Source organism: Rana temporaria, chromosome 3, assembly GCF_905171775.1.
Source record: "Rana temporaria chromosome 3, aRanTem1.1, whole genome shotgun sequence".
Classification (NCBI taxonomy): domain Eukaryota; kingdom Metazoa; phylum Chordata; class Amphibia; order Anura; family Ranidae; genus Rana; species Rana temporaria.
In genome coordinates, this window is record NC_053491.1 from 418,159,521 (window position 1) to 418,172,508 (window position 12,988).

A 12,988-nucleotide genomic window follows, 5' to 3' on the forward strand; every position below is an offset into this window, starting at 1 on the left:
CATGGTGGCCCATGACCATCAAGGTTTACACAACATACTCCTGACACTAAATTACAGATTCCCTGTAGTAATGTATACACATAGGTGTTCCTGGAGGGTGTCATTGGGCTCATAAATTAGTGAGCTATGCACAGGCCTTTAAAGATGTCTATTGACTGAAATTCCAAAGCTGTCTTATTGTCTCTGCTATGTGAGATTTCACTTCTGGGAGAAAGGCTGACTACCAATGGAATGCTAAAAAAGTACCGTATTTGACGGCGTATAAGACGACTGGGCGTATAAGACGACCCCCTAATTTTCCAGCAAAAATTTTGGTTTTGGGATATACTTGCTGTATAAGATGACTACTAGTCATGCCTCGCCTCACCTCACTGTGCCATTACATGCCACACTGTGCCATTACATGCCTCACTGTGCCACCATTACATGCCAGACTGTGCCACCATTACATGCCTCACTGTGCCACCATTACATGTCTCACTGTGCCACCATTGCATGCCTCACTGTGCCACTATTGCATGCCTCACTGTGCCACCATTACATGCCTCGCTGTGCCAGCATTACATGCCTTGCTTGTGCCACCATTACATGCCTCGCTGTGCCACCATTACATGCCTCGACGATCCCTTACCTTATCCCTAACATGCAAAATCTCAGTCAGACCACGGGCGTCCATTTTTCAAAAGCTGCGCCTCCTCCTCGTGCTGTTCTGTGATAGGCAGAACACTCGGCTTCCTAGCAGACACTGTGTTCAGTGTTCCACCTATCACGGCTGCCCTCTCATCCGAGACCGAGGATGAGAGGGCATCCATGATAGGTGGAACACTGAACAGAGGCTCTGCTGGGAAGCTGAGTGTTCCGCCTATCACGGAACAGTATGAGGAAGAGGCGTGGCTTTTGAAAAATGGACGGCCGCAGTCCGACTGAGAGTCTGCATGTTAGGTACCGGCGTATAAGATGACCCCCGACTTTTAAGAAGAATTTCTTGTGTTAAAAAGTCGTCTTATACACCGGAAAATACGGTACATGTCCTGTTTGTTTTGAGAAACATGTTATGGGGGAAACCCCAATCTAATAAATTAAGGAACAAACTGCGCTAGAACCCAAGTGATGAAAACAAGCTGCCAGCACTCCAACAAACAAAGTCAAACAGAAATATAAAATAAATAGTGCAGCGCTAAACAATCAATGGTGAATAATATAAATACCACAATGTGATAAAAAGGAAAATAAGTACAAAAATATTAGAGGAGCCAGAAGGCTTCAATAAAGAATAAAAGTCTATGGGAAATAAAATGTAAGTAATCCTTTCCAAATGATGGCACAGGATACAGGAATGGTAAGTTGACTGCTGAATTGCTCAGGCTCTTCATATAATAAATTAAGTGATCTAGTGTGCTGGAACATGGAAATAGCACTCCTTCCAATAGCAGGTAAATGCCAATTTAGATCCGTACAAGCTCCAAACGAATGGAAAAGGAACAAAAAAGAAAAAGGAAAAAAAATGCTCCCAATGTTGCAGGTCAAACAAACCAATAAAGGTTTATTAAATAAAATTTGCCATACAGAAAATTACAAAGAAAGTAAAAGGTGATCACGATAAGATAATTAAAAAGCAATGTGGGGTGCAGTAATGCTGGCCAGCATTACTGCACCCCACATTGCTTTTTAATTATCTTATCTTCCAGCACACTAGATCACTTCTCACAGGACTGATCCAGACACTTTGGAAACTATGGAGATCCTCCTACATTGATCCAGGTCTTTGAGACCCCAAGCCCGTCTGACCCACTGTTATATAACAGATGAGTCCAACAGTTGCGGTAAGAGCAGGGGCGGACTGACAACTCATGGGGCCCCCAGGCAATATGAGATTATGGGGCCCCCAGGCAATAGGAGATTATGGGGCCACACAGTATACACACACACATACAGTATACATACACAGTATACAGACACACAATATACACACACAGTATACACGCACAGTATTCACATACACACACTAAAAAGGTACTGGAGAGGCGGGCAGCTATAATCTTGGGAGTTTTTTTAAAAACACAGATTTTTACACACTGTCCCTGGTTTTGCTGAGGCTGGCAGCCCTGATGGGGCCCCCTAGTGGCATGGGGCCCTCGGGCAGTGCCCGAATGGTCAGTCCGCCCCTGGGTAAGAGTACCTCCTTCATTTATTGTATGAAGAGCCTGAGCATTTCAGCAGTCAACTTACCATTCCTGTATCCTGTGCCATCATTTGGGAAGGATTACTTCACATTTTATTTCACATAGACTTTTATTGTTTATTGAAGCCTTCTGGCTCCTCTAATATGTTTTTACTTATTTTCCTTTTTATCACATTGTGGTATTTATATTATTCACCATTGATTGTTTAGTGCTGCACTATTTATTTTATATTATAGTCGAATCTGAAAGCCCTCTTTAAAATATGGGTGCCTCCAGGGGAATGAGTGCCCATTATTACTCATTCCCACAAAGAGCTAACTGTAAATAAACACACCAACACAGTGAGTCCTTTAATTAATTCATTTTCCCTTATCTAAATCCATAGTCAATTACATTGACCAATGGCTTCATCATTCACGGCATCCAGGGATGTAAATTCACAGCAATCATGGTGGCCCATGACCATCAAGGTTTACACAACATACTCCTGACACTAAATTACAGATTCCCTGTAGTAATGTATACACATAGGTGTTCCTGGAGGGTGTCATTGGGCTCATAAATTAGTGAGCTATGCACAGGCCTTTAAAGATGTCTATTGACTGAAATTCCAAAGCTGTCTTATTGTCTCTGCTATGTGAGATTTCACTTCTGGGAGAAAGGCTGACTACCAATGGAATGCTAAAAAAGTACCGTATTTGACGGCGTATAAGACGACTGGGCGTATAAGACGACCCCCTAATTTTCCAGCAAAAATTTTGGTTTTGGGATATACTTGCTGTATAAGATGACTACTAGTCATGCCTCGCCTCACCTCACTGTGCCATTACATGCCACACTGTGCCATTACATGCCTCACTGTGCCACCATTACATGCCAGACTGTGCCACCATTACATGCCTCACTGTGCCACCATTACATGTCTCACTGTGCCACCATTGCATGCCTCACTGTGCCACTATTGCATGCCTCACTGTGCCACCATTACATGCCTCGCTGTGCCAGCATTACATGCCTTGCTTGTGCCACCATTACATGCCTCGCTGTGCCACCATTACATGCCTCGACGATCCCTTACCTTATCCCCAACATGCAAAATCTCAGTCAGACCACGGGCGTCCATTTTTCAAAAGCTGCGCCTCCTCCTCGTGCTGTTCTGTGATAGGCAGAACACTCGGCTTCCTAGCAGACACTGTGTTCAGTGTTCCACCTATCACGGCTGCCCTCTCATCCGAGACCGAGGATGAGAGGGCATCCATGATAGGTGGAACACTGAACAGAGGCACTGCTGGGAAGCTGAGTGTTCCGCCTATCACGGAACAGTATGAGGAAGAGGCGTGGCTTTTGAAAAATGGACGGCCGCAGTCCGACTGAGAGTCTGCATGTTAGGTACCGGCGTATAAGATGACCCCCGACTTTTAAGAAGAATTTCTTGTGTTAAAAAGTCGTCTTATACACCGGAAAATACGGTACATGTCCTGTTTGTTTTGAGAAACATGTTATGGGGGAAACCCCAATAGTCAGGACCTGATATAAGTTTTATTTGTTTTATGCTATGGACTTGCTACAATAAACTATGTTTGTTTATTGCCTTAAAAGTGTAGGGCAACCCTTCTTAGACCCCTTTCACACTGAGGAAGTTTTCAAGCATTTTGGCGCTGTAAAGCACCTGAAAACTGCTTCTCATGCCTCCCCAGTGTGAAAACCTGAGTGCTTTCACACTGAGGTGGTGCGCTTGCGGGATAGGAAAAAAAGTCCTGCATGCAGCATCTTTGGGGTGGTGCAGGAGCGTTGTATACAGCGCTCCTACATCGCCCCGGCCCATTAGAAAGAATGGGCTGCGCTTCTGAAGCACCTAAAAAGCGATTCTGAAAGCCGCAACATGGGCACTTTTAACCCGTTCTTGGGGGTTAAAAGCGCCCTGTTAGTAGCTGAAAAGAGCTGCCTATAACAGCAGTAAAGTGCCGCTAAAATTAGCGGTGCTTTACCGCTAACGGACCCCAGTGTGAAAGGGGTCTTATGCCGCATACACGCGGTCGTTTTTCAGCATAAAAAAAACTACGTTTTTAAAAACGTCATTTAAAATGATCGTGTGTGGGCTTCACATCGTTTTTCGGCTTCTGAAAAACAACAAAATAAAAATTAGAACATGCTGCATTTTTTCACGTCGTTTTCTAAAATGTTGTTTTTCGTGTTGTTAAAAATGATTGTGTGTGGGCAAAAACTACGTTTTAAACCCGCGCATGCCCAGAAGCAAGTTATGAGACGGGAAAGGCTCGTTCTGGTAAAACTACCATTCATAATGGAGTAAGCACATTTATCACGCTGTAACAGACAAAAAAGCGCGAATCGTCTTTTATTAACAAGGAATCAGCTAAAAGCAGCCTAAAGGCGAATAGAGTGCCCCTTTAGAGTGCCGTAGTACGTGGTGTACGTCACCACGCTTTGTTCATAATTTTTCAAAAACGATGGTGTGTGGGAAAAACTTTGTTTTTTGGACATGCTGAAAAATGTCTATTTTTTTTCATGCCGAAAAACGACCGTGTGTATGCGGCATTAGACTTTCCATTGATATCAATGTTTCATGCATTGTTAAATTTGCCATTCCCAGTTGAGCCTATTGTCAATTCAACTGACTAGCGACTGTGAGGCCTCGTACACACGACCGAGGAACTCGACGGGCGAAACACATCGTTTTGCTCATTGAGTTCCTTGTTAGGCTGTCAAGAAACTCGACAAGCCAATTTTCTCCATTCCCGTCAAGGAAATAGAGAACATGCTCTCTTTTTGGCTCGTTGAGTTTCTCGACAGTTTCCTCGACGAAAATGTACACACGACTGGTTTCCTCTGCAAAAAAATATCTCCCAGCAAGTTTCTTGCTGTTTTTTGCCGAGAAACTCGGTCGTGTGTACGAGGCCTAACAGCTGACTAAACCCCCCCAGGTCTCCTAAAATAAGCGGACTGGGTTTTTTACAATGATATCCAAGAATACTATTGATCATGTTCACTTTTAAGCACATCCCATTTCAATCGATATTTAAATAGTATAAACAATATACAGATGTTTACAATACCTATAAGGGAACACCATCTGGCCTTACAGTTAAAAAGTCAAAACTGAAAGGAATATGAAATGATGGAATATTATGTGTCTGACATTAGCTACTCCATTTTAGAACTAGGATTCCATTTTATATAACATAGGTCTCTGTAGAGACATTTCAATATGTACTTTTTGTTTTTGCTTCTATTTCATCATTTAAGTTTTGCGGTTGTTTTCCATAGACACAAATAGATTATGTGTTAAATGGCTAGTTCCGGCGCAGGCATTCTGTATGAAAGTAACGTGTTCCCCTTTTCTTTGAAGCTTAACAAGTGTTCCTTAAATTCTATGAAATCTGTAAGACTGAAACTTGTGAACTTGTTCCCCTTTTTCTCCGAACATGTAAGGAGGAGGGAACTTCTGTATCTCTGTGTGTGTGTATAAAACTCTGTCGCAAATATAGCAAGTTGCAATCATCGATACAACATAAGTGTCTGTGTCATCATTGTCCCGCTGGCGCAGGGGGTTTTCTACATCCACCTGTCCAAGGTCCAGCCTAGGCAACAGGAGCAGAACCGAACCTAACAGAACTGGTACCAGAAGTGGGGTACTGATTGACCAGGTAAGGCCACACTTATTCTCGAATTTTACATTTGGGTGTTTTTGTGTTCTTTGCCTGGCTCAGTAGAACCTCGGATAATTTTAATTTTTAGTTTTAAAATTCTGTTGTGCGTATTGCAGAGGTTGCGGTTATAAAGGATAGGGAGAGTCTGACGAGTGTGTTGAGTCTGACTATAAACTAACAGAGTCCGACGGGTTTTGTGTGTCTGACTATAAACTATTGTAAGAATATTTCAGGGTAGCAGCAGATTGCTCCCTGAAGAAGGACGGACAGAGTGGAGCCCCAAGTACAAAAGAGCTCATTTCTTGTTTTGTATTGTCTGAAATTGATGTGATTTAATCTGTTACAACCTTTTGATTGATATAGAACACAATGTATTGTATAATATAAGATTGATGGTTGTTGTTTTTGTGACAAGTGATTACATGTCATACTCTGTGCCAAAGACCTCCTGTATTGAGTGCAAAACAGGTTTAACTTTCTTGGCAGACGGGTCAAAGTTATCCCTAATCTCTGTATGGCCAAGAGAACATAGAAGTCCAACTCAATTAGGCAACAGGAGATTTTACCCGTTTAATCCCAAAAAACAGTCCCCCTGCACTAGAGTGCATCGAGTGAATATACACAATCCGATACCGTTCACCCCGCAGGAAGGTCTTAGAGAAGGCCTGTCCCCGGACGAAGTGAAGGAGATTGTGCAAAGGACAGGACAAACTTTAGTTGTCTGTCCCTTTTCTTTACCAGTGTCCCAAATATTTTAAGGAGGACTTGAAATACAGAGTACCGACATGGGTAATAAATTTGGGAAGGAGGATTCAGAAGGTAAGCTGAAGCAACCCTCCCCTATAGAGTTTGTTAAGAGTGAAATACCAATTGTATATTGTGATCCTTTTTGGGACTTGATAATGAAACGAAGCCACCAGTTGCATATGTCAGGATATAGTCCCGTGGGCCCCACGAATAGGCAACAATGGTATGAGGTAGAGAAAATGTGTGGAATAGGAAAGAACATATATCCACCAGGGGACTGGGATACGGAGTATATGAAAATTATACCCCGTTCTTTCAAATCCTCAAGTTGCAATCATGGCTTATGGCTCTGCAACTGACCAGCAAAAACAACAATGGGAAGATAGAGCCAAGGAGGAGGCAGATAAAAGGGCATCTGAAGAGGGCAGGAGAATAAGAGAAGCCCAGAGAAGAGCGGATATAAAAAGGGAGTTTGAGGAGTTGCAAAGGGACTTGGACTCTGTTAATACTCAAACAAGAATAGCAGACATGAGAAATAAGAGAGATGAAATAGAAGAAGACGCGAGACGCCTTCGGGAACAGCAGAGGGAAATAAACTTAAGACATGAACAGATGAATGAACATAAACAAAGTCTAGATGCACAGGCCCAAGAGGTGAGGGACTATGGGGAGCAACTTAACAGGGAAAAGGAGGAGATTTTGGCACGAAAAAGTGACCTCGACCAAAGAAAACTTGAGTTAGAGAAAATTGCTAGGGAACAACAGGAGCAGTTGCGTTTAATAGATGAGCAGCGGGTGCTTACTGCCCCTCGGACTAGGGTAGAAGCCTCTAAGGCTGCAAAGGAAGCTCAACAAGCTGAAACTATACAAGAACAGCAACCTGACAGAGAGAGTGGTGATGAGGAAGAGATTACTGCCCCAAGTTTGGAGGGAGAAATGAAACATATTGTCATTCCAGTTAGGGTTTTGACCTCTATAAGCTCCCCTGTTTCCCTTTTTACCTCTATAATTTTGTCTCCTTTGTGGGCAGTTAGCCTTCCAGTGGCCAAAGCCACCACAATGGAAACATGCTTGATCATTTTGTGGGCCCTGGCGAGGGTATGGCACAGAACGTGGAGAATACTGATTGCCAACAGGGTACTGATTCTGTTGTTGGTAAGGCATTTGCGCCGCCAACAGGGGTGTTTCCTCCAGCATGGGCTCTCCCGTTAAAGCTGGGAAAAGTCCTCCTTTCGCTTCAAAGAGACCTGTTTGATGCCTAACCTTTACATGTTCTACAAAGGCCTCCGGAGTCATGTTCCTAATTTTAGGGTCTAATATTTTTAACATTTGTGCTATCTTCTGGCTTCCCCCGTTAAGTGTGGTGGTTACAAAAAGGGTATGGTCTGTTAGACCCGCATCCTTCCAAGCTAAATGCATACGTTTAACATATGCAAAATACTCTTCCCCTGTCTTTTGAGAGCTTGTTATGAAGGATGTGAGTGCACTAGTACCCTTGTATATGGTCATCCAATGATGGCCAGTCAGTCTCCAGAACTCCTGGAGGTTTATCGGTCCTTCAGTTGTAAGAGCAGATTTGTAGGTGTCATCAAAAGGAAAATCCTGGCCAGGGTCAGGGTCGACCATCTGTATGATTAACAGTAAGTCTTCCTTTGTCATTCCCGCACCAGCACAGAATCTACCCAAGAAAGTAGCTGCACCTCTAGGGTCCTTTTTTGGAGTAGGACAGGTATCTCTAAGATCCTTTAACTGACCCATGGTAAAGGGGACATACACTTCCATGGTGCCTATGGTCATCATTGGGAATACCCCCGTCCCTGGAAGTTGTGGAGAAACTTGGGGTTCTGTTTGGACTTTTACTTGTGTAATGGCAATATGTTTCATTTCTCCCTCCAAACTTGGGGCAGTAATCTCTTCCTCATCACCACTCTCTCTGTCAGGTTGCTGTTCTTGTATAGTTTCAGCTTGTTGAGCTGCCTTGGCAGCCTTAGAGGCTTCTAACCTAGTCCGAGGGGCAGTAAGCACCCGCTGCTCTTCTATTAAACGCAATTGCTCCTGTTGTTCCCTAGCAATTTTCTCCAACTCAAGTTTTCTTTGGTCGAGGTCACTTTTTCGTGCCAAAATCTCCTCCTTTTCCCTGTTAAGTTGCTCCCCATAGTCCCTCACCTCTTGGGCCTGTGCATCTAGACTTTGTTTATGTTCATTCATCTGTTCATGTCTTAAGTTTATTTCCCTCTGCTGTTCCCGAAGGCGTCTCGCGTCTTCTTCTATTTCATCTCTCTTATTTCTCATGTCTGCTATTCTTGTTTGAGTATTAACTGAGTCCAAGTCCCTTTGCAACTCCTCAAACTCCCTTTTTATATCCGCTCTTCTCTGGGCTTCTCTTATTCTCCTGCCCTCTTCAGATGCCCTTTTATCTGCCTCCTCCTTGGCTCTATCTTCCCATTGTTGTTTTTGCTGGTCAGTTGCAGAGCCATAAGCCATGATTGCAACTTGAGGATTTGAAAGAACGGGGTATAATTTTCTGCGAGGAGCTTCCTCTTTAACAAAAACATAAGACGGTGGAGTTGGCGCGGTTGGCACTGGGGGTGGGCGCCTGGTATAAGGTGGAGGAACTTCCCTAGTAAGGGCAGTACCTTGGTCCAACTCCGCATATTTCTTTTCATATTTTTCCACTAAAGGCCTCCACTTCTTACAACATTTTTTCATATACTCCGTATCCCAGTCCCCTGGTGGATATATGTTCTTTCCTATTCCACACATTTTCTCTACCTCATACCATTGTTGCCTATTCGTGGGGCCCACGGGACTATATCCTGACATATGCAACTGGTGGCTTCGTTTCATTATCAAGTCCCAAAAAGGATCACAATATACAATTGGTATTTCACTCTTAACAAACTCTATAGGGGAGGGTTGCTTCAGCTTACCTTCTGAATCCTCCTTCCCAAATTTATTACCCATGTCGGTACTCTGTATTTCAAGTCCTCCTTAAAATATTTGGGACACTGGTAAAGAAAAGGGACAGACAACTAAAGTTTGTCCTGTCCTTTGCACAATCTCCTTCACTTTGTCCGGGGACAGGCCTTCTCTAAGACCTTCCTGCGGGGTGAACGGTATCGGATTGTGTATATTCACTCGATGCACTCTAGTGCAGGGGGACTGTTTTTTGGGATTAAACGGGTAAAATCTCCTGTTGCCTAATTGAGTTGGACTTCTATGTTCTCTTGGCCATACAGAGATTAGGGATAACTTTGACCCATCTGCCAAGAAAGTTAAACCTGTTTTGCACTCAATACAGGAGGTCTTTGGCACAGAGTATGACAAGTGATTACATGTCATACTCTGTGCCAAAGACCTCCTGTATTGAGTGCAAAACAGGTTTAACTTTCTTGGCAGACGGGTCAAAGTTATCCCTAATCTCTGTATGGCCAAGAGAACATAGAAGTCCAACTCAATTAGGCAACAGGAGATTTTACCCGTTTAATCCCAAAAAACAGTCCCCCTGCACTAGAGTGCATCGAGTGAATATACACAATCCGATACCGTTCACCCCGCAGGAAGGTCTTAGAGAAGGCCTGTCCCCGGACGAAGTGAAGGAGATTGTGCAAAGGACAGGACAAACTTTAGTTGTCTGTCCCTTTTCTTTACCAGTGTCCCAAATATTTTAAGGAGGACTTGAAATACAGAGTACCGACATGGGTAATAAATTTGGGAAGGAGGATTCAGAAGGTAAGCTGAAGCAACCCTCCCCTATAGAGTTTGTTAAGAGTGAAATACCAATTGTATATTGTGATCCTTTTTGGGACTTGATAATGAAACGAAGCCACCAGTTGCATATGTCAGGATATACTGGGGAAACAGCAGGAATAGTGGTACGAGCTATTATAAATAATTGGGTGAGTCGATTCGGACTCCCAGTGAATATCTGGTCTGACCAGGGACCAGCTTTTGCCTCTAAACTCACACAGGAATTCTCTAAGATTTTGGGGATACAATGGAAATTGCACATCCCTTACCACCCTCAGAGTGCTGGAATTGTCGAACGCATGAATAGAAATATTAAGGATAAACTGAACAAAGCTACTCAAGGTACTATGAAAAATTGGTCCTTATATCTTCCAGGTGTACTTTACCAGATAAGGGTCAGTTAAAGGAAGTGTATGTCCCCTTTACCATGGGTCAGTTAAAGGATCTTAGAGATACCTGTCCTACTCCAAAAAAGGACCCTAGAGGCGCAGCTACTTTCTTGGGTAGATTTTGTGCTGGTGCGGGAATGACAAAGGAAGACTTACTGTTAATCATACAGATGGTCGACCCTGACCCTGGCCAGGATTTTCCTTTTGATGACACCTACAAATCTGCTCTTACAACTGAAGGACCGATAAACCTCCAGGAGTTCTGGAGACTGACTGGCCATCATTGGATGACCATATACAAGGGTACTAGTGCACTCACATCCTTCATAACAAGCTCTCAAAAGACAGGGGAAGAGTATTTTGCATATGTTAAACGTATGCATTTAGCTTGGAAGGATGCGGGTCTAACAGACCATACCCTTTTTGTAACCACCACACTTAACGGGGGAAGTGTCATGATCTGTGTCATGGCTTTGGTCACCTGCTGGTGGCACTGTTTCTCCCAGTAACAGGGGTGCAGTTCTGGTGTCCACCAGCGGGTGTCTCCCATGGGATGACTCCTCTCAATTAAGGTGAACTGCTACAGGTATATAACCCCGCCCTTCACTACAGTTCAGTGCTTCAGTATTTTGCTTGTCAGCCTGTTCCCTGCCTGATCTGATAGCTGTAGCCAACCTGTTCCTGATTTGCTCCCTGCCCTGGACTCTGGTTCTCCCCTTTGTCGCTTATTGACCCCGGCTTGTACTTTTGGACTTTGCTGCTCTCTCCTATCCTGGACCCCCGGCTTGAACCTTGGACTTGCTTGTGTCTCATCCCTGCATTACCTGCTAGTTACGCTCTGATTTCTGGTATATATTCATTCACTAGTTCTGGTGGTTTATAGTTTGCTGTGTCATGCTTGCTTGTCTTGGGGGTTTCCTATGATTGTTTTGCACATGTGCTTAACCTTTAATAAACATATATTTTTCACTATCTTGGTGCCTATTTCCGTTAGTGCAGCCCATTGACCTGTTACCCAGTACTCAGATGCCTGCGTAGGCATCCCCTGACAGGAAGCCAGAAGATAGCACAAATGTTAAAAATATTAGACCCTAAAATTATGAACATGACTCCGGAGGCCTTTGTAGAACATGTAAAGGTTAGGCATCAAACAGGTCTCTTTGAAGCGAAAGGAGGACTTTTCCCAGCTTTAACGGGAGAGCCCATGCTGGAGGAAACACCCCTGTTGGCGGCGCAAATGCCTTACCAACAACAGAATCAGTACCCTGTTGGCAATCAGTATTCTCCACGTTCTGTGCCATACCCTCGCCAGGGCCCACAAAATGATCAAGCATGTTTCCATTGTGGTGGCTTTGGCCACTGGAAGGCTAACTGCCCACAAAGGAGACAAAATTATAGAGGTAAAAAGGGAAACAGGGGAGCTTATAGAGGTCAAAACCCTAACTGGAATGACAATAGACAGATAGCTCAGTACCCACAGTGGAACCAACAGGCACAATCTCAAAATCAACCACAGCAGCTACAAGCTGGTGCCGGGCCTCTTCCCTCTCCCCAAATACCGGTACAATGGCCAAACAGACAAAACCCATAGGGAGGCCCGGAGCGTATCCCGTCCTTAGTTCTTTGCTCTTATTCTGGCACTTGGCAGGCTTTACCTATTATAAACCTTGTTGTAGAGGGGGTGGACATCGCACTCCTCACGGACACGGGAGCCACAACCAGCTCCTTAAACAACAAGGCTTTTGCCAGTAGGGCTATTACACAAGGACGCTCTGTGGGAATTAATGGGATACCAACATCACACGACATAACATCAGATTTAGAAATCTGTAATCAAGATGGCAAGTTCCTATGTAAATGTAGTTTTGCTCTGTTATTTACTTGCCCAGTCTCTCTAGCTGGTAGAGACTTACTATCCAAACTACAAATCAAAATAATTTTTGAGCCCAATGGCACCGTGTCAGTTAAATCACCAGACTGTGACGTGTCAGTGCAGAAACGGGTGGACATCAGATCTTTCTTTGTGGCTCTACCCCCACCAGTAGGTCAGCATAAAATATGGGCAGAGTCCAAAGATTCTGTGGGTTTCCTAAATTGCACACCCTACCGGCCGACAATCAGACAGGGATGTCTCCCCATTTTTCAGAAACAATATCCCCTGTCTGAGGAGAAGTTGAATGGTATAGACCCACAGATAGAATTATTTTTACAAAAGGGCATACTGACTCCAGTCATCAGTCCTTGGAACACA

At 43.9% G+C, this 12,988-nt stretch overlaps 1 protein-coding gene across 1 annotated transcript; it reads left to right on the plus strand.

Annotated features, from left to right (window-relative positions):
* Positions 1-10,874: 10,874 nt before the first annotated feature.
* On the plus strand, positions 10,875-12,548 carry LOC120930536. The gene is made up of 2 exons (XM_040341714.1): positions 10,875-11,184; positions 11,790-12,548. Exons 1-2 carry the CDS (start codon positions 10,875-10,877, stop codon positions 12,326-12,328), a joined length of 849 nt encoding a protein of 282 aa, XP_040197648.1. The 3' UTR covers positions 12,329-12,548.
* The last annotated feature ends 440 nt before the right edge of the window (positions 12,549-12,988 follow it).